This window comes from Perognathus longimembris, chromosome 6 (genome assembly GCF_023159225.1).
Source record: "Perognathus longimembris pacificus isolate PPM17 chromosome 6, ASM2315922v1, whole genome shotgun sequence".
Taxonomy (NCBI): Eukaryota; Metazoa; Chordata; class Mammalia; order Rodentia; family Heteromyidae; genus Perognathus; species Perognathus longimembris.
The window spans coordinates 77,254,198-77,281,733 of NC_063166.1; the positions used below are offsets into that span (position 1 = coordinate 77,254,198).

At 52.0% G+C, this 27,536-nt stretch overlaps 1 protein-coding gene across 4 annotated transcripts in view; it reads right to left on the bottom strand.

Moving 5' to 3' along the window:
* Elmo2 (engulfment and cell motility 2) overlaps positions 1 to 21,920 on the bottom strand; it is a 38,686-nt gene extending 16,766 nt beyond the window's left edge. The window contains exons 1-8 of one of the 4 annotated variants that reach the window (XM_048349544.1): positions 21,834 to 21,920; positions 10,789 to 10,913; positions 10,538 to 10,578; positions 9,863 to 9,935; positions 8,580 to 8,630; positions 5,715 to 5,896; positions 3,646 to 3,745; positions 2,195 to 2,346 (exon numbers count right to left, since the gene is read on the bottom strand). In XM_048349544.1, coding sequence (XP_048205501.1) covers positions 2,195 to 2,346; positions 3,646 to 3,745; positions 5,715 to 5,896; positions 8,580 to 8,630; positions 9,863 to 9,935; positions 10,538 to 10,578; positions 10,789 to 10,866 — 677 coding nt within the window. In that variant the 5' untranslated portion in view covers positions 10,867 to 10,913; positions 21,834 to 21,920. Of the gene's footprint in view, positions 1 to 2,194; positions 2,347 to 3,645; positions 3,746 to 5,714; positions 5,897 to 8,579; positions 8,631 to 9,862; positions 9,936 to 10,537; positions 10,579 to 10,788; positions 10,914 to 13,668; positions 13,733 to 21,833 lie in introns of those variants that run through there. The other 3 variants (XM_048349546.1, XM_048349545.1, XM_048349547.1) reach the window with 3 other exon arrangements.
* Positions 21,921 to 27,536: the final 5,616 nt, after the last annotated feature.

Genomic DNA, 27,536 nt, shown 5'->3' on the forward strand with positions numbered 1-27,536 from the left:
CTCCTGACATCGAGCTGACAGGCCTGGACCAACTTCCTCATTAGTCTGCCTACTTTTTCTTATATCAATAAGATCCTCCAGGGCTGGGAATATGACCTAGAGGCAAGAGTGCTTGCCTCCTATACATGAAGCCCTGGGTTCAATTCCTCAGCACCACATATATAGACGACAGCCAGAAGTGGTGCTGTGGCTCAAGTGGCAGAGTGCTAGCCTTGAGCAAAAAGAAGCCAGGGACAGTGCTCAGGCCCTGAGTCCAAGGCCCAGGACTGGCAAAAAGAAAAAGAAAAAAACATTTTAGTTTTCCAAAAAAGTAAAAGTTGGATTTCTGAAGGCATCTAGTATCTTCAAGACATATTTATTCAATAAAAAAGCAAAGGCACACATATATGTATAAGATGCAAACTTTGTAAAAATAACAGAGAAAGAAGACTGGAGATATCCAACTTAATGTTTAGCTGGTTATCGTAAATACCAGCAGTGGGATAATAAGCAAATGAAGCACTTCTTGTGCCTCTCTGTATTCTCCGGTTTTGACTGTAAGGGTATCTTGCTTTAGTTTAAATAAGCGCAATAACTACAACTCTTCTCAGGACTACTCCTGCAGTCCAGGCACTGGACAAGCTGTCCCCATGTCACAGGGTGGGCATGGCCGGTGCACTCTGCAGCCCCTCCTCCCTCGGGAAGGAGGGCGAGGGCCTCCTGGTCAGGGGGAGGGCCTACCAGTCCCACTACACCCAAGAAGCACAAACACACGCCCGTGACAGCATGACCTGAGAGCATCACAGGTGACCTCTGGGAAATGCCATGTGCCCTTATTGTCCTCAGAAAGGCCACCAGGTCATCCAGCAGAGACCAAGGCTGCAGGTGGGGGGGAGGGGGGGAGGGGGGTGGTGGTGGAAGTCACGAGAAAACCCCTGCAACCAGCATTCCTTTCTCCCTAGTCAGCCCTGTTGGCTCTTTCGGAGTAAAAGCTAGGCTTGACTAATTCCTTAAGAGTTACAAGGTGGGGCTGGGGATATAGCCTAGTGGCAAGAGTGCCTGCCTCGGATACACGAGGCCCTAGGTTCGATTCCCCAGCACCACATATACAGAAAACGGCCAGAAGTGGCGCTGTGGCTCAAGTGGCAGAGTGCTAGCCTTGAGCGGGAAGAAGCCAGGGACAGTGCTCAGGCCCTGAGTCCAAGGCCCAGGACTGGCCCCCCCCCCAAAAAAAAAAAAAAAAAAAAGAGTTACAAGGTGACATCAGAGCTGCTCTTTTCCCTGAGCTGGTAGGAAATCAGCCCCCAAATGTGGGAGTGTTGAAGTCCCCGGGCCCCACAGGGTATCTGGCCCTGTTCTGACCTCCTCCCACCTAGAAGTGGTGTGAAGGGCTGGAGCGGAAAGAAAGCATACTCCAGGCTCTACTGGCGTCATTGAGGAAATGTGTTGGAATGTGATAAGTGTTTTAAAAAAATAAACAAAAGGTGCTTGCTTGCCAAGGGTGCACCCTTCTGCGCAGAAGTAAATTTTGTCTTGCTGAGACAAAAGGCAGTGTGGGGGGAGAGGGAGAACTCCTGTATTCCATGAACGGCTAGCCTGGGGTGGCAACCATGCCAGTCCTATTTTCTATCTCCTTTGGGCCCCACAGCCTGAAAAGTGGGGGGTAGGAGGAAACTGAGGCTAGGAAAGATCAAGTAGCTTGCTGATGGCACAGATCTTTCCTGCATGCTGCAGAGCCTGGGTTTGCACATCTATAGCACACCTTTTGTGGTGCTACAGTACCCTGAGAGTTCAGTAAGGTTCATTCAACCCATACAAAATGAGCTTCTACTTAAATCAGAGTACAAGAATGACTGTCTCTAAGGGGTCAAAGTTTCAGATGGACAATCTAACAAAAAAAACCCAAACACAGCATTTTATGTAAGTATCATTATCAAAGGTACAAACAGAGCCTACCAGATAGACCATTTGGAGAAGCAGCATTTAATGCAGCCTGGCATGCAGGGGGTACAGAGAGTGAGAAAACCTCTATGTGAGCCTACAGGGGCACAGAGAGTGAGGATTTCAGGCAGGAGCAGGGCATGGTTGGCCTGAACTACAGGAAGAATTCTGACAGTTTTGTGGAAGAGGTTCTGAAGGGATGGGCATAACGTGGACCATACGCAAGGCAGAGGGAGGAAGAGAAGAGGCACTGGGGGCGGGGTCTCTTACTCACACCTGCAGATGCGAGATGAGCTGTCCCACGGTGATTTCCTCTGCTATCTTCTGGTACAGACTCTGGCTGTTCAAGACCATGCTCTCCAGGATGGCCAGAGACCGCTGAAGGATGGACACATCCACCATGGGCTGGCTCACATACCCTGCGATCTAGACCCAGACACGGGGGGCACATTAAGTGGAAAACTCAGGGCCCAAGGAAGCTAGGCCTTCGGCCACCCAACCCTGAGGCTGTGTCCTCAGTCATGCTGCCCGCATGTGGGCGGCTGCGGCCAGGAGGGCTGTGCTGTCTGGTTATGGAGACCCTAGCCAGTGTGCCAGGTTGACCTAGACATGGGCTCCTGCATCTCAGATTACACTGTCGCTCGACTGTGTTCTCTAAACCCGAGTTTAATCTTTGTTTTCAAAGTAAGAGTGCAGGTGTGAGAAAGCCAAGGGTTTGCCAACTCTGGGATTCCACTTTATCTCCCTCCATCTACCTTTCTCATGACGTAGACTTTCTCCTTCCACACTGTCATAGACTTACAGAGGCGGGAAGGACCTGGAAACCTTTTCATCTTCCCCTTCCCTCAATCCTCATTTAATCTCCTTGGCACATGACAGTTCGCTTTGGCTCAAATGCCCCCTGTGCTCAAAATCCCCAAGGTTCCAAACCAACCTGAGCAGTCCTAGGTCAGGGGTCTAATGCTGGCCTCTGGTTTCAGCTCAGTTTTCTGAATGGACACTACCCCTTCTGGTAGAACAAAGAAAGGCAGAACCAGAAGTGCCCTTCTACCCCCTCAGGTCTTTTGGACAACCCAAACAGGCTATCTTGCAGATTTGTAACTAGAAAGCATATTTGGAAATGATAAGCAGACATTCTTCTCCATCAAGAAGGAAGAGTTAGAGTTAGAGAAGCAGATCAGAAGACTCAGGGAGGATAGCGGTTGATTAACTGGCTGATTCCAAGTCTCAATGACAGTTCTACTCTGCTCATCTACCTTCTCGCCTGGGAGGACGATGGCTGCTGACTTCCGATCTGGCTCCACTCACTCTGTTTCTGCTTCTCAGGGCCACACAAGTTATGTGCACTTAGAGAAACTACTTAGAACTTCTGCTCTTAACCAGGGACAGCGATGCCCACAGCCTCTTTCAAGGCAGAGCCCCAGGGACCAGGGCCTGCCTCAGTGACATCAGGCTGGGCTGCTAAGCTAGGACATCAGTCAGTTAAGCATTGCAAATACATTTTCAATCTGGTGCTATTTTCAACTTATAATGGGTTTAGCAAGTTAGAACCTATCTATAACACAGAATGTGAATCTTTCAGGAGTCACAGAACCCAGAGCCTGGGCCTGAGGGACTAGAAAGCCAACCCTGGGCAGGGTGTTCAGGCCCATGGTTCCTATCTGCCCTAGCATCCAGGTACCTGGCAGCTGAAGGAGGAGGGAGACAGAACAGTGGAGGCCTCACCTGCTTAATAAAGGTGATTGAAACCATGTCCCAGGAGACAATGCCATGGTCCATGAGCTCTAAGAAGGCAGTCAGGGTGAATGCCAGCATCTCACTGTAGCTGAGACATGTGCGACACACACATACACACACACAAAATAATACAAAGATTCAGATCTGGGAACACAGTGTGACGGCCCCTACAACAGGGCAGACTTCAGTGTAAACACCCCATGGAGGATCAGCTGAAGCAACAGGAAGTGCCGGCGTACAGCCTCGGCCAATCGTGGAGCAGATCCAGTCCAGGTACCACTCACTGAAAACAAGAGGCTGCTGGCTTGGGAGGCTAGCCTTCCCCACGCTGCTGCACCAGACAGACTCACTGATCTATCTCCCAAAACAAAGAAGACTTTTGTCACTTGCTAGGGAAAGAGGGAGCTCTTGTTACCTGCAGTGGCATGGGGGAAAAAAAGAGTACAAGGACCCAACCTGGTTCAGTTCCTCTTTGGTCACTTACTAGCCATGCAAAGCTATCCCCTCAATCTTCGGCTTCCTCCTCAGCAAAATGGAGTTAATCCCACAGAGCCGTGGCGAGGGCAGGCTGACCTGCGTGCAGAGCCCTCGTGGTAACGGTGGATTATGGATTATGCTGTCTGTATGGTGCTCTGTAACAATGATGTTCTCTTCTACTTCCCAGTATGTTCAGACACATCCTCATTAGTAACAACCACTGTGAGGGAGGCATCGCCCCCATTTTAAAGAGGAGGAAACTAAGGCCCAGCCAGCAGTGTAACCCACACTCCTAGGAGACTACACATCTCCCAACAGCAGCTGAAGGCTGCCAGACTTCAGCGCAGCTGGAAGATGGGAGACTTACAGCAAATACCTAAGATCTGTTGGTTGGTTTGGCTGAAGATTCAACTGAGCAGCTTTCTGACTGGTTTGGCTGAAGATTCAACTGAGCAGCTTTCTGACTACCCGTGTGTCTGCTGAGGCTCTGCAGATTCACACAGGACCTACACATCTGTCACTCACCACCGAGCACAAGGTGCAGCCTCGCCACATCCATTCAACTCTGGAGGGCAGGAAAGGTGCTTGTGGGGGCACCAAGTTCTGGTCTCCCTGACAAGGTGTGTGTGTGTGGGGGGGGTGTCCAGGCAATTGGTGGGGGAATCAGCCAGTGTGCACATGTAGTAGGAGGGGTTCCAGAGGAAAGGTGGGGGTAGGGTGCTTGGGAAACAATCAACAGTCCAATCTGCTCTGGACTCTTGTCAGGCCAAGCCTGCCTGCCTTTTTTTTTTTTTTTTTTTTGCTTTGTTTTGTTTTTTGGTCAGTCATGGGTCTTGAACTCAGGGCCTGGGTGCCGTCCCTAAGCACTTTTTGCTCAAGGCTAGAGTTCTACAACTTTGAGCCACAGTGCCACTAATGGTTTTCTGGTAGTTCACTGGAGACAAGCATGTCATGGACTTTCCTGCCTGGGCTGGCTTTGAACCACGATCCTCAGATCTCAGCCTCCTAAGTAGCTAGGAATACAGGTGTGAGCCACGGGGACCCATCTCTACTTGCCTTTCTTTCTTTCTCTCTTGCTTGCTTGCTTTTTGTTCTCTCTCTTTCCTTTCTTCCTTCCTTTCTTCCCTCTCCTCTTCTCTCTCTTTTTGATGCCAGTACTAGAGCTTAAACTCGGGCCCTGGGTGCTATACATGAGCCACAGCTCTGTTTCTGGCTTTTTTGATGGTTAATTGGAGATAAGAGTCTCACAGACTTTCCTGACCAGGCTGGCTTAGAAGTTCAAGGACTACAAGTGTGAGCGACCCGCATCCAGGAAGCCATGTGTTTCTATAAATTACCAGGTCTGCTATGGACTGATATGGAGGGCTCCTATTTTACTGATCAGGAGGCATGGCAGGGTTTCATACTGTTACTTGACTTGTGCAAGCCCCAAGGGCTCAGATGTCGGACCACAGTGAGCCAGGCCTCTCTCTGCTAGACTCTATCTAGTACACTGTCCCCTGCTCAGTGAGTCCTTATCAGACTCATATAATGGCAACAACGGCACTTAGTAGGTCTCTGAAGTCCCCAGTAACACTCACTGGGACAAGAGCTTCGTCCCGCTCTCCACAAGCCTCGTCAGCACGGCGATGCCGTCCATGTTGATGAACTCGGTGGCGAAGGTCACGTCGGCCGAGAGCTTGGCCAGCTCCTTCATGGCATCCAGCCGGGCCTCCATGTTGGAGGACTGGGTCCTCTCCATCAGCTGGCGTGCAGCCCGGGACTGTGAGATCGGGGACAAAATACATGCCATCTGCTCCTGGTGGCAGGTTACTGCCATGGAGAGCTCGCGGGGCCTCTCTGCGGAATCGGTTCCTCACACTGCTTAGGAGGTGCTAAATAAAAGTTTATGGGGTCAATGGGGGCATTTCCAGGATGCCCAAATCAATCTGTATGTTGTCTGTGTCCCTCTGGCCTATGGAGCAGGCAGAGGTAGGAGATTAGTAACTGAGCAAGTCAGAGAAGCAGACCCTGGCGTAACGGGGAGTCTTCGATCATCAACCCCATCAGCAGCGGAAGGACTCGGGAGGAGCAGGGTTCCTAGCCACTGACCTAGGAGAATCTGATGGCAGCTATCACACAGACAAGACCTGATCTTAAGACCCTTCAGAACCCTTCAACACCCACAGTGTGATAAGCCTGACAAAACAAACAAAACTTTCTCTCCAAGTCCAGAGGGGCAGTCCTGGGGGAGGGGGGGGAGGAGCAGCTGCTTTGCCTTAACTTCCCCCACTACGGGACTCTGCCCAGTGGGGCCCTGCTTCCTTTCAGCAGCTTCTTCTCTCCTTCCCTGCCTCCCTATTATTTAATTAAACATTCTCAGCTTATGCCTTAAGGGCAAAAATGTTCCCTCCTCATCTTTCTTCGGAGTGTCTGGCAAGTAACTAAAGCCCCACTCTGTTGCCGGCCAAGGAGTCAGGCCAGCATCCTCCCGGTCCCTCCTCTTCCGGCTCTCTCCCAGCGTCAGGCCATCTGCCCTCCGGGTCCCTGTCTCTCAGCCAGAGAGGGCTGTCACCGCACACAGCCTTGCTCGGTGCTGCGGCGGGGAAAGGTCACAAGCTCCAACACAAGAGTCCCGGCTGTAGCACACGTAGAAGCTTGCAGTCCAAATGTCAGTTTCCCTCTGGAGCCAGCAGCCTGGGCCACTCCGTGAAGGAGAACACTGGTATTGAGCGAGGAGTCCCTCGCCCGCATGCTAAATTAGCACAACTCGGAGAGATGGAGGAAGCGAAGAACATGAGGGTAAGAAAACTGGCCGGGCTTCAAGAGCAGGCTTGGCCAGCTGTGTGACAAGCAGCAAGTTACGTGTCCTCAGTTTCCCTGTTTGCAAAATGGGGCTACCTCACCAGCTGTGCCGACTATACTCCTATTTTGTGGCTGTTGTTAGTCATGGGGCTTGAACTCCGGGCCTGGGCTCTGTCCCTGAGCTCTTTCACTCAAGGCTAGCACTCTACCACTTGGAGCCACAGCGCCACTTCTGGTGGTTACTTGGGGATAAGAGTCTCACAGACTTTCCTGCTTGGGTTGGCTTTGAACCACGATCCTCAGATCTCAGCTTCCTCAGATCTGAGCTAGGATTACTGGCGTGAGCCACCGACACCCAGCTCCACTCCTATTGAAAGCCCCAGTTCCTGCACCCCTGCCTCCTCTCCTTCATCTGAACTCATTCACAAGGACACATACAAAATTGCACCACAAATCAACAACTGAAAAGTCAGAGGTGGAACTGGGTAGGTGAGGACAGAAGAGTGACTTTTCAGTAGCTCCTCGTCAAATCTCACAACTCTTGAAAGATGTTAATGTTTTACGTATTAGGGAGCTAACTGACACTTATAAAGGTCTTGGGCTTGCTAGGCAGGTTCTCTACCACCTGAGCCATGCCTGTGGTCTTTTTTGCTTATGTTATTTTTTCAAATAGCATCTTGTGGGGCCGCCTCCCATAGTGATTCTTCTACCCATATCTCCCACTATACCTGGGATTATAACATGCACCACTAGGCTTGCCTTGTTTGTTGAAATAGGAATCTAATTTTTGCCCAGGCTAACCTTGAACCATGTTCTTCCCAAAGTGCTGGTATTAAAGGCATACATTGCTGAACTCAGCCAATATTTTACTTGTTTTTATAATAGTACGTTTTATTGCAAATCCCCTTTTAAAATCAAGTGCCTTTATCGAGCGGGGGGGTGGGGGGGGGGTGACGACTCCAGGCTCTCTTTCCGGAGTAACCTTTCAGTTGCTCAGTCCACGCCATCGGGCTGCAGCTCACCCCACCAGAGCTGGCCTTGGGAAGCTCAGCAGCTCCCTCTCTGTTGTTTGCCTTCACGCGGCTCCTTACACCTTCCTCCATTCTGACCATCTCCTGGTCAACTAGGACTGCCCACTCCACATACCCTTCCCTGCCTCTCTTTCTCTCTCTTTTTATTTAGGTTCGACTTGAGATATAACAAAGGCTTGCTTACTCAGATGACACTGTACCACTTGAGCCATACCTCTACTCTAACCCTGCTCCTTTGCTAGTTATTTTAGAGATGGAATCACTTGGACATTTCTGCCTTAAACAATGGTCCTCAGGATCTTAGCCTTCTAAGTAGCTCAATTTACCAGCATGCACCATCAGCTCCCAGCATGCACTTAAATTTTTTTAAAATTGTTATTATGAAGGTGATGTACATACACAGAGGGGTTACAGTCACGTAAATCAAGCAAAGAGCACATTTTGGGGGGCGGGGATAATGCCCCCTTCCCTTGCTCTCCCAGTTGTGTAGTTCATTTTCAACATAGTGGCCAGTGAGTACCATTGCTGCATTGGTTCACCCTTTGTCCCTCCACTTCTGTACCTCCCCTTACACTCCTAACCAGCACGCACTTTAAGTTAATGAAATCCCTAGGCAGGAAGAGGACCTACCGGAGAGACGGCCAGTTGCAAGATTGTCCCATTCTTAATATCATTTCGTGTCTGAGGAGCAAAAAGAAAAAAAAATGTGACAAAGAAAATAGGAAAACAGCATACTTTGTTTTGTTTTGTTTTGGTGTGTGTGAAGGTCCTGGGACTTGAACTCAGGGTCTAGGTCTGGCTCTGAGCTTTCTTTGTTCAAGGCTGGCACTCTACCACTTGAGATACAGCAATACTTCTGGCTTTTTGGTGGTTAACTGGATATGAGAGTCTCCTGGCCCTTCCTGACTGGGTTGGCTTCAAACTGTGCTCCTCAGATCTCAGCCTCCTGAGTAGCTAGGATTAGACATGGACCACTAACACTTAGTTTGTGGTCATTTTAAATTATATTTGGGGGCTGGGAATATGGCCTAGTGGCAAGAGTGCTTGCCTCATATACATGAAGCCCTGGGTTCGATTCCCCAGCACCTCATATATAGAAAATGGCCAGAAGTGGTGCTGTGGCTCAAGTGGCAGAGTGCTAGCCTTGAGCAAACAAGGCAGGGACAGTGCTCAGGCCCTGAGTCCAAGCTCAGGACTGGCAAAAAATAAAATAAAATAAAAATAAATTATAGTTGGCTTTTCTTGTTTTCAGGTTCCCATCCACGGATAATCAGTTAAGTGATGAATTGAAAATACGTGTGGAAGAAAAAGGTTGTTCTTTGTTTATTACCGGTCTTGGGGCTTGAACTCATAGCCTGAGCACTAGGCTTGAGCATAGCCTACCACTCAGCCACAGCTCCACTTCTGGCTTTTTTTTGCTGGTTAATTGGAGATAAGTCTCGTTCGTGGCTTTCCTGCCTGGGCTGGCTTCGGACCACAACCCTCAAATCTCAGCCTCCTGAGTAGCTAAGATGACAGGTGTGAGCCATCAGCGCTCAGCAAAACAACTGCTTTTGAACATCAGATTTTCTCCTGTCATGATTCCCTACACAATACAGCATTAACAACCACTTACACAGCACTCCCACTTCAGTAGGTACCGGAAATCATCTGAAGATGATGTAAAGGATGGAGGACATGCCTAGGCTCTATGCAAAGTCTGCCCGATTGAACATCTGCAGATTTTGGAATCCCTGGGGTATAGGGGGGGTCCTGGATTCTGAGGGACAATTCTGAGACCTTCTGTCCAGAAAAAGCAGCTCCTCATTCAGGAACTGGAGCTACATGAATTAGGTACAATGAACAGTGCCGCCTCCTTGGGTGAGTCACTGGTCGGCAAGGCCTATGCCACCCATGGCCCAGCCAGTACTAACCTGTTCAGTGATGTAGAGCTGGGGACCGTCTGCATAGCGAAGTGTGTAGTACTCTGGGTTTGGTAATGACCACCTGTGTGAGAGAAAGAATATATGCCATTGGGCCATTCCTCTAGGCCTGTCCAGGCATAGCGGCACAAGCCTACAATCCTTGGTATGCAGAAGGCATACATGGGGGGGACCGCAGTCCAAGGCCCGACCTAGGCCAAGATGCAAGACCCTATGTGAAATATAAAGAAGCAAAAAGAGCCGGGGGTGCGGCTCATGAGACAGAGCACCTGCCTACTGAAGTATACTGAGCTCAAACCCGAGAACTACAAAACTAAATGAATAAAATAAAAATTAGTAGAGTTGCTCCACAGATTGAGGGACCTATCTGAGGTTCAGTGGAATGAAAATGGAGCTCTGGGTGGAACTAGGACAATGAGCCTCCTCTGGCTTTGGGGAGCGTTAGCACCCCAAAAAGGAGGCACACCCATTGAGGGGGGCTCTCAGATCCTACCAGAACCTCCTATGGGCATTTCTGAACCGAAGAGAATGAACCAAGGTTCGCAGGTCTCAGGGCCTTCCCCGAGGGAGCAACCCACAAGGGCTCCACATAGGCCCAGAGGCCTCACAGAGGCCCTTCTAGGCCTGGTGGCTTCCTTCAGTGCCAGCAGCCACCACTCAACCTACCCATCGCAGACTTCCTTGATGACAGATGCCAGGGGCCGTTTCTGAAAGACACACACACAGGGTGAGAGAAAGGGAGAGCACCTCCACTTGCAGCCACAAGCTCCTCAGGCCAGAGCTGAAGCAGGGCTGCCTGCAGGGCGGGTGGGGGCCCAGGGTCGGTGGAGGAGGAAGCCCCCTCCCTGCAGGCACCATGTGCCCAGGGTCCCCAGCCCCCTCTCCTTTCAGCCCTGCTTCTCCTCTCAGGAACATACCTGGTCGATTTCAAGGAGTTGGGCATTAGCACCTGGCCACTCAATGGCCACTTTGACAATGTCAGATGGTGGTGGCATGGTCCCCAGGAGGCCCTACTTCACGTTGCATACACAGTCACAGCTGCCTGGGAAGAAAGAATGGAGAAGGACAACGTCACAGAGCATGCCCAAAGTGACACAGGGAACGACTTGGTGGGGGCTTTTCTAGAGCATCGCACAAGCTCTCCTTAGGCGGCCGTCTCTTTAGATGAGAACAGCAAGCGGACGTAGAATGCTCTTATCCGCAGCGCAGCCAGCGCCAGCTCTGCCATGGGGCAGCAGTTCAGGGGTCAGGATGACTCGGCGCAGGAGACAGATTTACTGCAAATGCCCACCTTGGAGGGGGAAGCATGTGCTCTGAGGCTGAGAGGGGTCGACAGTCCTCCCGGGCTCAGCGGTCAGCTAAAGGGACCAGGCAACTCAGACGAGCTAGTCTACAGGCCCAGGCTCCTCCCTCCCTCTGTCTGTCCTTCCCCCTCTCCGTCCCTCCTTCTTCCTACTAGAACTCCTTCCCTCCCTCCTCCACAGGACCAATGTGGAGGCCCCTCTCTGAGGGATGACCCTGAGGTCAGAAAGTGGGGAAGAAAATCGGGACAGGAAATGCTATTTTTGTCCCTACTGCCAAGGCTCAGGGCTGCCCAAGGCACTGGGGATGCTCTTCACAAAGACCCTCCGGGAGGACAAGGCCCAGGAAGTGCCTCCGACCCCTCCCCCCACATCTCTCCAAAATCAAGGGAAATAAATCATTTTGAGCAAGTCTAGGAGAGGGGCCACGTGACTGGTATCCTAGGCAACATGGTGGCTTAGTGGTATTGCCAGTGCTCTCGCCAGAGTCTGAGGAAGGAAGCCGCTGGCTGACGGATCATTTCAATGTACAGTTATACTTCTTGCCTACAGGTCCAGGAGCAACCGTCCTCTTGATAAAGAAGACTGCTCTGCACCCTCGAGGTGTTCTCAGGCTATCGGTGCTTCACTAACGGGGACCACCTGCCTCTCCTGGCGCACGCTGTGTCGTGTGGCTGAGCTGTTGTTCATGTATGCCATCAATTTTTCAGCTCAAACAGCCCCAACAGCTGTCAGTTATCACAGCCTGCACACTTCTCTGTGAAACAGGAGAAAGTCACAGGCCTCACACACACACACACACACACACACACACACACACACACACACACACACACACACACACACAGGTGGGCTGACCGGGGTGGGCTGCTTCAGAAATCAGCTGTCAAAAAGAGCCGCCATGCCAGGACACGTGCATGTGAAAGAGAAAGCAATGGTTTGCAAACTGCTTTTGCTCTTTTTCCTCAGTGCTCCTCCAGCCCTGCGAAGGAGGCAGCACAGGACTGTCACCTCATTTCAGTAGTCAAGCTCAAGCCAGTGCCAGTGGCTCACGCCTGTAATCCTAGCTACTCAGGAGGCTGAGAGCTGAGTATCTCGATTTAAAGCCAGCTCAGCCCAGGCAGGGAAATCTGTGAGACTCTCGTCTCCAATTAACCAGCAAAAAGCCAGAAGTAGAACTGTAGCTCAAGTGGTAGAGGGCCAGCCTTGAAAAAAAAAGCTAAGGAAGAATGCCCAGGACTGCATTCAAGCCCCAAGACGCACGTTCAAGCCCCAGTACGCACGTGCACACTTACACACACACTGTGAAGCTCGGAGCTTGGTTAAGAGCCATGATCAGGCCGATGGTAAAGTGAGACAGAACTTGGAATCAATTTGGGCAGTGTCACACCACCCCCACCAGTGAGCAGGTTTCAATTACTGTTCATTCCAACCACATCAAGCCTAAGAGTTCCAGTGAGCCGGCCCAATGTTCCTAAAGCCTCCATGGCGAGCACAGCTCTACGTGGACTCTGTCATGTGCAGTGTTTAGGCACCCAGGCACACAACATACCAGAGAAGCAGTGAGCCCACAGCATGGTGTCTGGAGAAATGCTCAGCTGCAGCGGCCGGGCAGAGTTCTCGTGCCAGGACTGTGGATGCCTGCACCCTCTGTGCACAGCTCTAGGAGGCAGGCTAGCACAGGAGGGAAGACACAACTTGCACACAGTAAGATGCATCAAGCTCCAATGAATATGTACATGTACATATGCACATGTAATACAAACACCCAACGAGACACTGAGTGAGTCTTGGCTGTTCCAAAAATTCACACCCCTATTAAACATGACCACCTGTAACTACGCAGAGCATATGAGAGACACGCAGGAACCCCATGCTCAGCGACTCTTCGTTACCCACAAAGCACAGGTCATCTATTCCAGCCGCAGCACAGCTAATGGGATGGAAGTGGACATCCAACTCAGCTAGACTCGCCTAATTCTGGAACTGGGAGGACACAGGTTAAAGAAGCAGAGTGAGAATGGATGTTGGAGCACTAAGGTCACAGTGTCAGAGCAAGAACCATGGCAAAACCCAAGCTACTCATACGCTAAGGATACGGAGAAGCAAAAACCAGAGGGTTGCAGAGGAGGCCATTTTGCAGGAAGACTCTAGAAATACACAGCCAAGCAGATGTCAGGGAGCACAAAACCCCAGGACAAGGAAGAAGGCCCCGCAGACTTGCCAGACCCATGGCCACACTTCCCATGCCCAGGCCCCTGAAATCCCCCTGCACCCTGACAAGGAAACCCCGTTAGCCACGGGGTCTGCATGTCTGTTCATCATGCCTGGAAAGACCAAGCGGAACATACACTCTGAAGGAACTCCATCTGAAAGAAGGTCAGAAGAGACCCCAGGGAGGCCTTCAGTGACCATACTGAGCAGGCACTTCATTGACACTGGCTGGATTCAGGTCAAAGCCATGTAGAGCAGCACTGCAGTGACTGTAGTACTTACTTCTATCACTTAGCCCAGTGATCACACACCCTCAGGAAACAATCCTCGGGTATGGGAGGGGAGACTCCAGTTCCAATGGGTGAAGACACTCGGCTACCAACATTTCCTCCTAAAGAGGGAATCTACCAGCTCCGCCAGCACTCAAGGTTAGGTTTTGTGATGCCGGTTAGTTCCCTTCCTTCTCCCGGTCCTTCCTTGGGGGAGAAGGAGGATGCTAGTTAAAAATGTTGTCATGCTCAGAGCATTACATGTATTCAATTCATTACATGTACTCAATTCATGCAGGAACCCTGTAGAGACAAGACAACGGAGGCATAGAAAAGACAGGGGGCAAATGTGGAGTCCAGAGCTGGCTGGTGTCACCCCACAGCTCAGTCCCAGGTGGTCTGGTGGTGTTGGGACCCCAGTGAAAGCAGTGGCTCCGTACCCAAGCCATGCTCTGCAGAGATTTCTTGGTTGTGAATCTAACGCCAAAGCATACTGATGCTGAGACCAACGTAACTCACAAGAGATCACTGCTGTTAAAAAAAAAAGAAAATAAAAAGGTTCTTTGGGTCCAAAGAAGGCGGTCCATGCTTCCTCCTGCACTATTACACCTGCAACCGAGCCAAACTCTGCCTGAACCACCTGCCATTTCCAGGTGCTTTGATTCCTTCCCTTCTTTCTGGGATTTTATTTTGTATTTTAAGATTAGGTATCACTGTGGAGCCTGGAGCAGCCTTCAGCTGGCTTCTAACTCACCCTCTCCTGCCTCAACCTCCCACATGCTGGAATTACAGGCATGCCCTATCATGCCTGGCTGTGTTTTAATATCTTCTATATGTTTGTACATTCTCTGCCCACCCCATTGACTGCCACAGAGCTTCAAAGGCCAGCTCAGATGTCAGCTTCTCTCTATCATCTTTGGCTTCTCCACTTTCCCCCAGCAAAGGTCAAGAGGAAAGGGGTCCCCCCCCACCCCATTCTCATCCACACTAGTAAGAAAGACCTTGTAATCCTCCATCATCCCATGACCCAGCTCCCTTCCTCACTGGCCCCTCCCCAGGGCAGATACAGCCCTGTGGTGTCAAGATTGGGCATGACATCTGGCAGAGTTAGGCACAGGAAGTAGCTGTGTCTGCCACAAGCCAGGACCAGTCCCAGCAGCAGGGAGGCAGGCGCTGCCGGGGCTGTCTGCTGTTCCCTCCATGTCCCATCGCCTCCCAACCACAGTGCTCCTGCGTTTGTAATTCCGTTCATCCACCTTACACAGAACAAGTCTTCCTGGAGAACACCACTTGCACTCCTGAGTCTAGTTAAAAGGGGGAACATCTCTTCCGCTTTTCCCCTATGGAAATATTTCCAGATAATTAGTATTCCCAGCATAAAGGGCCTACTTCTAGTGAACCCATCCCTTCAAGCATGAGCTTGCTTAACTTCATTTTCACTTTAGAAAGGAAGTGGAAATGAGGTCGAAACAACTGAATAACATTGCAGAATTCTCAGGGTTATAAATAGCCGCTCTAGCTCTAGCACTTAGCAGTACTGTAGATCTCTAGCTAAGGGCCCAGGAAGTGAGCTGGGCCTCCACACCCAGGCCCAGGGCCTCTTTCTAAGCCAGCAGCTCCCCTCCCTGCCTGGGGCCCTCCCCTTTCCTCCTACCCTCCCTCCTATCTGTCTCTTTCCTCAGGCGTGCAGGGCAAATCTCCCACTGAGCTACACCCCCAGCCCCCTCCCACCCTTTGTACAGCCCAACAAATATAACAATAATCTGGAACATTCGAAAGGCCATGGAACAGGAGAGGCCCACACAGATCTGACGGCACTCGGCTAAAGCCCAGCTTTGCAGTGACACCGGGGAGGGAACAAGAGAACAGAAGAGCTGGGCTTACGTGGAGCAGCTCTAAGTGGCTTCTAAGAGGTGTGATCATTAAAAACAAACAAACAAACAAACAAACAAAGAGCCAGTGCCATCAGGAAAGCCCTTTGGGAGTACCCTCAATCATCCAAGTGAAGCTTCAGGGTGTGGAGACCCCATCTCAGGGAGGAGGTGAGGGAGCATTCCTTCCCTGCTAGAAGGAATTTGTGATGGGGAATGCCAGAGGTTCCATCTCCTGCCTCCCCCATTCCTTCAAGGCCATGGCTAGTGCTTTCTGTTCTGTTCTTCCCTTGTGACTCAGGGGGAGGCCTGGGCACGTTTGGTTTTGTGGTTCCTACATTTGGTTTCGTGGTTCCTGCAACACAGGGTGAGCAGCCTAACTGGGAAGGTGACTAGAGGTCACCCCCTTTCCAATCACAACACCATCTCAGCCAGCTCCCCCTGCCCACCTCTCTACAGCCATTCCACTCACAGTGCACCCCCCCCCCGGGGGGAGGAGAGGCACTGGCTCAGGTTCAAGGTTAGGGGCGGCCCACCACACCACCAGCAGCGAAGGAGTCTTCGTGCTAACCACCAACTCTCCCAAAGACGACTAAAAGCCACTAGCTCCCAGACACATGCGGGTACCTCTGGGCTCCACGAGCCATGTACACTCCTTGCCTCAGAGGACAAGAGGGCACTGCCAGGGGCACACCTGCCTTAGGGTGGCTTTGGGGAGGAACTGGCTTCCCCCCTCACCAGACCTCCGGTGTCTCAAACACCCTGCTCTTCCCAGCCGGCACCTTTGCCTTTGCTATTAACTCCGTGCTTATCCAGCCTGCAAACACCAGCCCCCATCTCCAAGGCCCAGCCCCGGAGAACCACTCTGCACCTTTGCTTGTTGCCCCAGTGTTTTATACATCCCTCCCGACTCCACCAGTGTCGTGGCCGTGCAGCCCACGTTGTTTGTAAATCATCAAAGGCCGTTGTGAAGCCACTCCTATATGATGCTTAACAGGCCGGGCCAGGCCTACGCTGCGGGAGAATGGACAACCTGTGGCAGGGCCTCTAAAGCCCACTCTCCATCCCCCGCTGCCCACTGTCTGTACCCCATACCCAATGCAGAGCTGGGCCCACAGAATTCCACCCCAAATGTACCCTCCAGGGTGCCGCCCCCCCCGCCCCCCCGGAAAGCAGGATTATCCATCACCTAGAACTTTCCAAATTCCGAACTTCATAACCCAGGTGACAGATTTAGAGAAGTACTGACAGTCCTTTCCTTGTTTGGGAAATGCAAGGAAACATAGGCTAATGAAATAAAATTGTGCTATTTATGGGTTGGTATGTGCGGCCGGTATTGGGGTTTGAACTCAGGGCCTAGGTACTGTCCTTTAGCTTTTTCCTTCAAGGCTAGTGCTCTACCACTTGACCCACAGCTCCACTTCTGGCTTTTTGCTGGTTAATTAGAGATGAAATTCTCACAGATTTTTCTTCTTGGGCTTTCTTTGAATGTCAGTCCTCAGATCTCAGCCTCCTGAGTAGCTAAGATTACAGGCATGATCCACTGGAACTGACTTTAATGTTTAAAGAACTGTTCAACAGCCAGGCACCAGTGGCTCACAACTGTAATCCTAGTTTCTCAGGAGGCTGAGATCTGAGGATCGAGGTTCGAAGCCATCCCAGGCAGGAATGGTCATGAGACTCGTATCTCCAATAAACAACCAAAAAAGCCAGAGTGGAGCTGTGGCTCAAGTAGTACCATGCTAGCCTTGTGCAAAAAGATAAGGGAGAGTGCCCAGCCTCTGAGTTCAAACCCCAGGACCAGGGCTGGGGATATAGCCTAGTGGCAAGAGTGCCTGCCTCGGATACACGAGGCCCTAGGTTCGATTCCCCAGCACCACATATACAGAAAACGGCCAGAAGCGGCACTGTGGCTCAAGTGGCAGAGTGCTAGCCTTGAGCGGGAAGAAGCCAGGGACAGTGCTCAGGCCCTGAGTCCAAGGCCCAGGACTGGCCAAAAAAAAAAAAAAAAAAAACCCCAGGACCAGCACCAAACACACACACACACACACACACACACACACACACACGCTCAACAGATCACAGAGACAATCAGGGCTGCGCAGGGAGAAAGCCTGGGTAATGCAGGGTGTGGTGGGTTGAAAAAAACATGGGTTCTAGCTGAAACCCAAGGCTGTGGGCCAGAATCCTTCAACAGTGTCCACAACAGCCCAGCATTGTCCTCATAATTAGGCCAAGTCCTCCCTCTCACTTTATAAAAAAGGAACAGAGGACTAGGAGCTGGCAAGACCATACCAGGCCACCACTTGGAGACAAAAGAAGGCCCAGACCTCCACTTCCAATTCAGTCTCTCCCTATCCCTCTGTCTCTATCTCTCTGTCTCTGTCACTGTCTCTCTCTTCCTGCAGGGGCGGGCCTTTCCCAACTCCACCTCTTGGGAAGCTCTGTCGCTTAGCGATGGGGACTTGAGTTCTGCAGTAGGACAGGCCTGGATTTGGATCCCAGCTGTAACAACTTCCTACTCCACAAAATCAGGATGAAAACCAAGCATCCCTATCTGGCAAAGTCCTGTGAACAATAAAGCACATGATATATGTAAAGCTCCACACACTACACCTGTCACAGAGTACGCAGAAAATTAACTGCATGAACTTGAAGGAGTAGCTAAAACACTGGAACCATATCTCCCCAGGATAAAAACACCTGCCCTGCCAGTAACTCTTACCTGTCAGCCTTGCTACTTAGGAGTCTGAGATCTGAGGATCATAGTTCAAAGCAGCTCAGGCAGGAAAGTCTGTGAGACTCTTACCTTCAACTAACCACCAAAAAGCTGGAAGTGGAGCTGTGTTTCAAGTAGTAGGGTGCCACCTCTCAGCAAAAACGGTAAGGGACAATGTCCAGGCCCTTTGTTCAAGCCCCAGTACCAGCACACACACAAAGCCCTCCCTGCCAGTCTGTGATTCATTGTGGACAAAATGAAGGGAGGAAAATCGGTACAATGTGCAGGCATTTGATGGTTGTATTCTACTGTTATTACTATTCCTGTGGAAGAACCTGGAAGTTTTATTACAGTTCAGGAACCAGACAACATAGTGGCTGGTGATCTTTCCTAGTGACTCAAGTTAAACCAACAAATGCCTTAAAAAGCCAGGCAGGTAGGTAAATAAACTACATGGCCTCTAAGCAGCAGGGGCTGGGAAACCTGGAAAGTTCTACTAAGCCTGTAAAAGTTCAAATTCAGAATTTAAAAAAAAACAACAACAACACAAAAAAACCTTTCAGCTTGGCTCCAGTGGATCACACCTCTAATTCTAGGTACATAGGAGGCTAAGATCTGTAGGATCATGGTTTGAAGGAAGCCCAGGCAGAAAAATCCACAAGATTCCATCTCCAAATTAACCAGCAAATATGAGACACCAGTGGCTTACATCCTAGCAACTTACAAGGCAGAGATTTGAGGACAGGTTCAAAGAGAGCCCAGGCAGAAAAATCTGTGAGACTTTTATCTCTAATTAATTAACGAAGTGCTACAAGTGAAGCTGTGGCTCAAATGACAGAGTGCCAGCTTTGAGCAAAAAAGCCAAGTAAGAAAAGAGAGGCCCAGAACTCAAACACCAGTCATCAATAAAAAGGCAGGCTGGCCATAAGGCTACTTTGTAGCCCCTGCCACACAGTTTCTTCTGGTTCTTTACCACACTTATCAGTCACTTTATGTGATCTGGCTTTGTCTTTCAAAGTGCTTAAGTTAAGCATTGGGAGGATGAACGGTGACTTACACTCTCCAATCACTTCCGGTGGCCTAAAACAGTGCTGGCTTCAGGGCAGATGATCAACAACCACTGAACGTGGTCAAACTGGAAACAAGTTTAACATTCCCAGCCCCCTGAAGATGCTGCAGCATGGAAGGTTTTATTTCCCCATCCAGGATCCTGGGAGCAAGCACGCTTAGGGCAGTTGGCTGGAGTGAGGGAAGTGACTGAGTCAGGGAAGGACACGTCTCACGGCAAGCGGGGGGAGGGAGGGTTCCTCAGCTATCATTTTGCTATGTTGCCCAGCATGGTCTTGAATTCCGACACTCGCAGGATCTTCCTGCCTCAGCCTAGGAGTACCTGGACCACACATGATGGCAACAGGCCTGGGGCAGGATTTTTCTTCACTGCACCAAATATCCTTGCTTGTAGCAGCACAGGCAGATGATACTGATAACACCTAGATGCTATCAGACTACAGAACAAGCTAGAACATGCTAGACAGCGGTGCCATTAGAAGAAGGCTGAGCCTAACTTCTTGTAGAAGGAGCATAGGGAATAAAAAGAACCATCAGCCTCAATAGTAACAGGTAGATGCTGGGCATGGTGGTTCGAGCCCAGCCCCAGAAAAAAGGTTCATGAGATTCCATCGCAACCAATAGCCGGGCAAGGTAGTGTGTGAGCCTATGATAAGAGTGCTGCTGGTGCACAAACAGGAGAATCACAGACCAGGCTGGCCTGGAACATAAAGCCTCAGGACCAGTGAACACAAAAAGAGCTGGTGAAGTGGCCCAAGTGGTAGAGAACCTGCAGAGCAAGTAGGAAGCCCTCAGTTTAAACCCCAGTGCAGCCTGAATAGTTAATTCACTGATGGAGATCTTACTCCACCTTCTCCATTCATGCAGTCCAGGGTAACCTCAGGCAGCTACTAACATGAGAGTCTCATTATTTTCATCAGTGGAATGCGGGTAACGATGGTTCCTTTGAAAGGGGCTTGAGCACTTTGGGTTTGCAGGTCCAGCACTGTACATCTAGAACATCAACCCATACCATGTGGCTGCAAAGCACAAGACACACAACCACCCGGCTACTCAAAGTGAGAGGTAGGCTGCAAAAGAGCTGTCCCACTAAATATTGTTTCTTACCGATTACATGGTTTGATAATACTTGGAATACACAAAGTTAAAAAGCACAGGACTACAGTTAATTGCACCTGCCTTTATGTTTTCAAAACAGCTACTAGAAAATTTAAAATAACATGTGTGGTGCTTGTCATCATCATAGTCATCTTGACAGTACTGGGATTTGAACTCAAGGCCTCACACCCAAGTGCTCTACCACTTCGGCCATGCTCCCAACCCTTTTTGCTATATTTTTCAGGTACGGTCTCCTGCTTTTTGTCCAGGGCTGACCTCAAGCCATGATCCTCCAACGGTATCTGTCCAGCACAGCTGGAACCCAAGTGTGTACCACAACACCTGGCCCCTGCCTGCATGGTATTTCTCCAGGACAGCATCCCCTTAGCATAGAGTCTGGTGCACACACACTAAGTTGCCCAATATTGGTTTCCTTTCCCCACAGGTGATATCCATTCACACCTCCTTCCTCTAGACAAGTCTACACCTTCTATTTATCTAGTAAATATTTACAGTGCCTGACCTGTGTGGGGTGCTGCAGACCAAGGGCAAAACCAGACACTGTCTTCTTCCTGTGGGCAAATCTTCTTCTTCTATATACATATTTTTTTTCAGATGGAACCCATGGCCTGGTCTACCACTAAGCTACAGCCCCAGCCTGGCTCCTGGCAGCATCCTAACCTGATAGAGATGCCGGGCGGCAACCGCGAAGCCGGTGTTGGGAAGAAGAGGAAGATGTTCAAGGTGGGGCACCGCTTGCTCGGGGACTAGGGAGGCCTCCCCCGGGAGGGCGCTTGGGGATGGGGTGGGGGGCTGGAGGACCCCGCAGGTGGAAGGAACGCTGGGTGAAAAGCTCCGGAAAGGCCCGGAGCCCGAGCTGGGGGGAGAATCCGGAGCCTTAGGGGCGAGCCTGGGGCCGAGGGGCCGGATCTGAACGGACCCGGCAGGGTGGGTGGGGAGCAGGGCAGGGCTCAATCACCGAGACCCGGGCCGGCCAGGGTGGAGGCCAACGGGTGAGGACGCAGCACCGGTCCGAGGCCGACGAGCGGGGCCGACGAAAGGGGCCGGGGCTGGGGGAGCGCGCAGGACCCGGGGCCGGGGGAGCGCGGCGGGGTCCAGGGCCAGGCCGCACGCGCGCGGGGTTCCCGGCACCCCGTCCCCGTCTCCTCCCGCCCCTGGCTCCATCCTCCACCCCACCCACCACCCCCACCCCCATCACTTTCCCCCCCCCCGGCGCCGTCCGGTCCCGCCCGGGGCCCTGCCAGGCCGCGACCCCCGGAGGCCTGAGGTACCGGACATGCAGACCCTCCTGCCCAGGACTGCCCAGGCCGTGGCCGCGGGTCTCCGCCGCCGCCAGACTCGACTCCTGCCCCGCCCCGGGCGGATCCCCGCCCGCCCCCTCCCCGCGCGCCCCTCACTCACCAGGGCGCCGACCTAGGCCCGGCTCCCGCGCCGGGTCCCCGCACAGCGGCCCACCAGCCTCCGCCCGCCCCGCCTCCCTGGGGTCCCGCCTCCCCCTCAGCCCTTCCTGGGAGTCTATTAGACTGTTTTTCCGTCACGCTAAAATTCTTTGCCTCAATTGGGCGAACGGCCCGTCACTCAAAAAGAGGCGGGCCCAGCTGCCAGCGCGGGCTGGGGGTCGCCGGCAGTCCCCGCCTCCCCAGCGGAGGCCTCTTAAAGAGACAGGATGCTTTTCTTCCGCGGGCTGTCTGACCTGGAGGACCGCGCTGTCCCAACCAGTGCTCCAGAGCAGCTTTGCATCCCAGCCGCAAACCTCCTTCTGCTCTTTCGTGTGAATTATTCTTGCGAGTTAATTGCACACAGTGCAAGAGCGTAGGGAAAGGTTCTGAACCCTCGCGACACACCCGAGGTCCTGAGGACCACGCTGCTCCCCGCCCCCCACCCGGGGGAAGCATTAACGCTGCCCAGCGGGCGGGTCACGCGCGCCCTCCACAGTGGGGACAGCTGGTGTGGGGATCCGAGTGGGAGGTGACAGTCGTGTCAGAGGCTGCGGCTGCTCACTACGGAGATGGAGCTAATTATACCGGCACCCGGGGCTGACCGTGGGCGCGGAGCAGAGGCAGCGGGTGCAGCTCCGCCGTGCCGGAGGAAGGATGGATCCGTGGGAGGTGGCGTTCCGCACCGCACCTGCGGGGCCGGGAGCCGGGCGCCGCGCCGAGGACGCACGCGGGCGGCACTGCGCATGCCCAGCCGCGGAAGCGGAGACCTTGAGGCTCCCAGGGGACCCACCCCCCTCCCCAGCCTGATTCTAGTTATGTGTTAATGGTTGTTCTAAAGGTGGTGTGCAGAGGGGTTACAGTTTCATAAGCCAGCTGATGAGACAATGGCAATGGCAGGCTGTTCCCCCCCCCCCGTGTTTCTCTCCATCCCTGCCCACCAGTGTGCAGTGAGCACCGCGGTGCCTTCGCCCACCCTTTGTCCCTCCATTGCTGAGCTTCCCTCCCCCACCCATACAGATAAAGGAACAAACAAGACAAAAAGTAAACTACAACAAAGAATAAAACCTCGTTTCCATTTTTCTAGTTCCAGTCCTAAATCCTTTCGCTACGCAGAACCTTACACCTGTCTGCAGGAATAAAATGGACAAAAGGAAAAGGGACACTGGGCAAAGAGACTAAGCACTGACCCCCTTCACCTGGACTTCCTACCCTGAGAGGCTTTTACTTCCCTGCTTCAATGGATCCTCCAAACACTTTCGAATTGTGTGTGTGTGTGTGTGTGTGTGTGTGTGTGTGTATGTGTATGTGCTTGTACAGGGGCTTGAACTCAGGCCTAGGCACTCTCTTAGCTTTGTCACTCAAAGCTAGCACTCTACAACAGGTGCCACAGCTCCACTCCTGGCTTTTTGCGTGTTTGTTGGAGATAAGAGTTCACAGACTTTTTCTGTCTACACTAGCTTCAACCCATGGTCCTTGGATCTCAACCTCCTTGGCTTCATAGTTCTAACAACCGGGAACCTGGGCTGGGAATGTGGCTTAGGGGTAGAGTGCTCGTGTAGCATGCATGAAGCCCTGGGTTCGATTCCTCAGCACCACATATATAGAAAAAGCCAGAAGTGGCGCTGTGGCTCAAGTGGTAGAGTGCTAGCCTTGAGCAAAAAGAAGCCAGGGCCAGTGCTTAGGCCCTGAGTCCAAGCCCCAGGACTGGGGAGATGGGGGAAAAAAAAACAAAACAAAACAAAAAACAACCAGGGAACCCAAAACTCAGAAAGATGAAAGACACACCTGTTCCGGCCTGGAACCACTGACTCAGTTTCCACTCTGCTTCCATCCTCTGCCCACCGCACTGGCTCCTGAGCACTGAGTTGTGAGCACTGTGAGCCTCCCTGCCTATCCACCACTGTCCCGTCCCTGCCTTCCAAAGCAACATGGCGTCCCGGTGCCCTTGGAAGGAGACCAGTTGGTGACTGTTCGTGCCCTGCTCAGTACATACTTCCCCAGGAGTGAATCATCACTCAGCTTCACCAGTCTTCGTCTTGTTTTTCTTCGAGTGCAAGTCATAGTAGCTATTTCTGCCAAGCTTGAACAGAACTGGAGTCGCTGGTGGGCCGAAAGCTGACTCACAGAGGTGACCAGAAGCTGGAGGCCCAAGGCAGCAAAGAGCGGAGACTACTGATGCCCGGAGGGGCTTAGGTGGCCACATGGGTTCTACCCTTCTCTTCTTCTGTATGTCTGTCTATATTTTATTATCCTTAAGTAGTTGTACAGAAGAGTTGCCATTTAACGAAACAGTTTATGAATACAGTGCGTCCTGACTTTTTTCCTCTTCTCGATTAGAACTTGCTTAGGTCGGAGGCAGAGACCCCGGAGCTGGAGTCGGGTTGGCCAAGTAAAGACAACACATTGATCCTTTAGCTAACTAACAAGAGAAGACACTGAGATCCACAGCTTCACTCACACTAGGAAGCATTCCAGATCTTTCCACCTTCATCTTGGCTTCTCTGCTGGGCAGCTGAGGTCAGAGGTCCTGTGTCCAGGTTGAGACGAGGCAGGAGCGGTGGACTGTCACAAATGCAGAAGCCCCACCCGGCATCTGGTGCTTGGCGGTACATAGGAGTTCAGATCTCAGACGTGGTCCTCCATCAACCCGCTCCGTGTGCCTAGGTGACTGGATCTGTCTGAGAGGCCTACCGTGCAGTGTGGGAGAACAGCCATCCAGCCTTAATGGATGCTCATGAAGACTGCGTGAGAGATAGGAAATGCACAGCATGCAACACAGTGCTGGCAGGTAGTAGATGCTCAGTTAATTTAAAAAAAATTTTAATTCCCCTATTTATGATGTGGGTAGTTATATTAAGTTCTCCTAAAATGGCACCTGAAAGTGGAACATGCTGAAATCCTCCTCCCAGTTCCCCAATCTGTTCGACCTCCCCCCCCACACCCAACTTAGCACCCCATGCTCACCAGACTCTTCTCTCCAATCCCTCGCCGCCGGGAGAATCGCCATCCCCGCCCCCCTTCCCTACTGGTGATTGAAGTCAGGGCTTTCCCACTGGCCATGCAGGGCTCTACCACTTGAGCCATGCCTCCATCCCCGAATCCTGAATCTTGTTAACCAAGCTCACCACTCAGTCCTCTCCTGGGTCCTCCCATACAGGGCAACACCCCATATGCCCCTGTCCTGGCCAACCTGCTCCCCTCCCCCACAGGCCTTCACCTCCTCAACTCAGATGGATGACCTCATTTCCGTGGTGTGCAAGGAGGGGAGAAGCAAGAATGACTGCACCTGCTCCATCAGTGCAGCACCTCTGTGCTCTGGCTCCTGTCCCTTCTGGATGGATGCCCCAGCTCCTCTGCTCCTCAGCTAGGGGACCTGCAGCGCACCCCTGTGTCTCCTCTCCCCTCCCCAGAGCTGTTATTTGGATTGTGACCATCCCCCAGAGGCTGTGGGGGTGTGTGTGTGGGAGGCGTGGTCTCAGCGTGGTGCCGTTGGGAGGTGGGGCCTAGCGGGAGGTATTTAGGTCCTTGGGGGTGCACCATCAAAGGGGATTGTGGGATGCCAATCTCTTTCACTCTCTTCCATAAGGTGGATAGGCCCTTCGCTTACAGGTCCTCTCGGATGTTCCAGCTCAGGCCTCAAACTGTGGGACCCACTATAATGACCTGACACCTCTAACATGTGAGACAAGCTAAGCCTTTGGGCTCAGTGCTGGTTACCCGTGCAGCTGTGACTGACACCCGTGCACTGCCCTTTCCTGGCTCCCCCCAGCCCCTCAGTGCACACGGACACTGGAAGGCAGGCCAGCCTTAGAGAGGTGGGGACCAAGGAAGACAGCACCTTTACCAAGGCCAGCCAGCAATGCCCCGGGGGACCTAGCACTAGATGATTGTGGTGACTTCATCCATTTCCTCTCCCTGCCCCCACTCTGCGTGCCTCTCTTGACCCCAGCTTCTGCCCGCCTCTGCTCCAGGCCCTGGATGCTCCTACCCCAAGGAGGCCCACCACGCCAGTCATCCCCTGTGACCTTCCTCACTCCATTCCCGGCATGCTCCAGGCTTCCCTGGCCACGGGGACCATGCATCCAGCCCCACCGCCCCTCCCCTTCCCCTTGGCCCACCCGCCTCCCTCCCCAGCTCTCAGGGTCCGACGGCTTGTCTAGTTTCTGGCGCTGACGTCATGACAACAGAGTTGTCTGTCGGCTGTCTAGTTCACAGCTGGACCCTGAGAGTCTAGAGAGTGGCTAGGATGCCACACTTGTGCATTCTTACTCATTGCCTTTTCTTTTTCTTTCTTTTTGGAGCCGGTCCTGAGACTTGAACTCAGAACCTAAGTGCTGTCCCTGAGTGCTCTACCACGTAAGCCACAGCTCCACTTCTGGTTTTTTGGGTGGGTAATTGGAGATAAGAGTCTCATAGACTTTCTTGCCCAGCCTGGCTTTGAACCACCATCCTGGGATCTCAGCCTCCTGAGTAACTAGGATTACAACATAAGCCATTGGCACCTAGCCTCATTGCATTTTAAAAATGAAATTAAATAAAATAGACCATGGGTAAATGGAAGGTCTCTCTCCTCACATGCGGTGATTGTGGACAGACAGTCCCCGCCACCATACTAGACAGATGGCACAATCTACATACACCTGCTAACACCACCAGGACTGGCATGCATCAGGGTCTACCGTGAGCCAACACTCCTCTGGGTGGTCACACCCATTCTCATTCTTAAAGCAGTCAGCTTTCTGTGGATACCAGCGTGCCCATTTCACACATGAGGAAGACTGAGGTTTGACGGTGCTCAGGTCACACCATCCGGCTGACCCCCAAGCCAGCGTGACTTCCAGACCCGCACCTTGCCTTCCCACTAGGGACAATCTGACCCTACCCACTCAGCTTACTCGACCTCCCATCCCTCTGAGTCCTGTTCACACTCTTCTTTGACAAGTGGGGACACTGAGGCACCCACTGGTGTGACATTTGCTTCGGTTATTCACTAGACAAGTGGAACCGGGATGCAGAGCCACTTCTGTCTAACCTCAAGGCCCGTGTCTTCTCTGCCACGCTTCCTTGTCTCTGCCTCAGAAAGGAAGGGAAGAAAAATGGCTGGAGCAGGCGAATAAAGCATCATTAAGAAAATTCATGGTGACTTGGTTCTCTAAGCGGGAAGCAAAGGGCAGAAGGCAGACAGCCAGTCTAGTCTCGGCTCCTGCAGACGGGGGCTCCCATATCTCACAATAACTTAATTGGCGAAGATGGTTCTTCCAGGAATGAGGGGTTGTGTTGTTTGGGTGAGGGTGGAAACTCAGAAGTCCCAGGGGCTCCGGGCAGGGCCGCCTGTGAGAAACTAGCGCCCCCTGCTGGCACAAGACACCACCTTCCCCGTGTGTGTGTGTGTGTGTGTGTGTGTGTGTGTGTGTGTGTGTGTGTGTAACAGGGCAGAAGGATATTGGAGCTTACTCATCAAGACTTTTAAAAAGATTTTCTAGCTCACAGAGTAAATAAAAATAATAGCTACCACTTACCAATGTTAACACTGGGGTGGAGGGCAGGCACTGTTTGAAGGGTTTTCCATTAATTTACTTACTCCTGGGGACTTTACACACCACATCTAATTGAACTCTCACCCCAACCCTCTGAGTTAGGAATTATTATTATTACCTCCATTTCT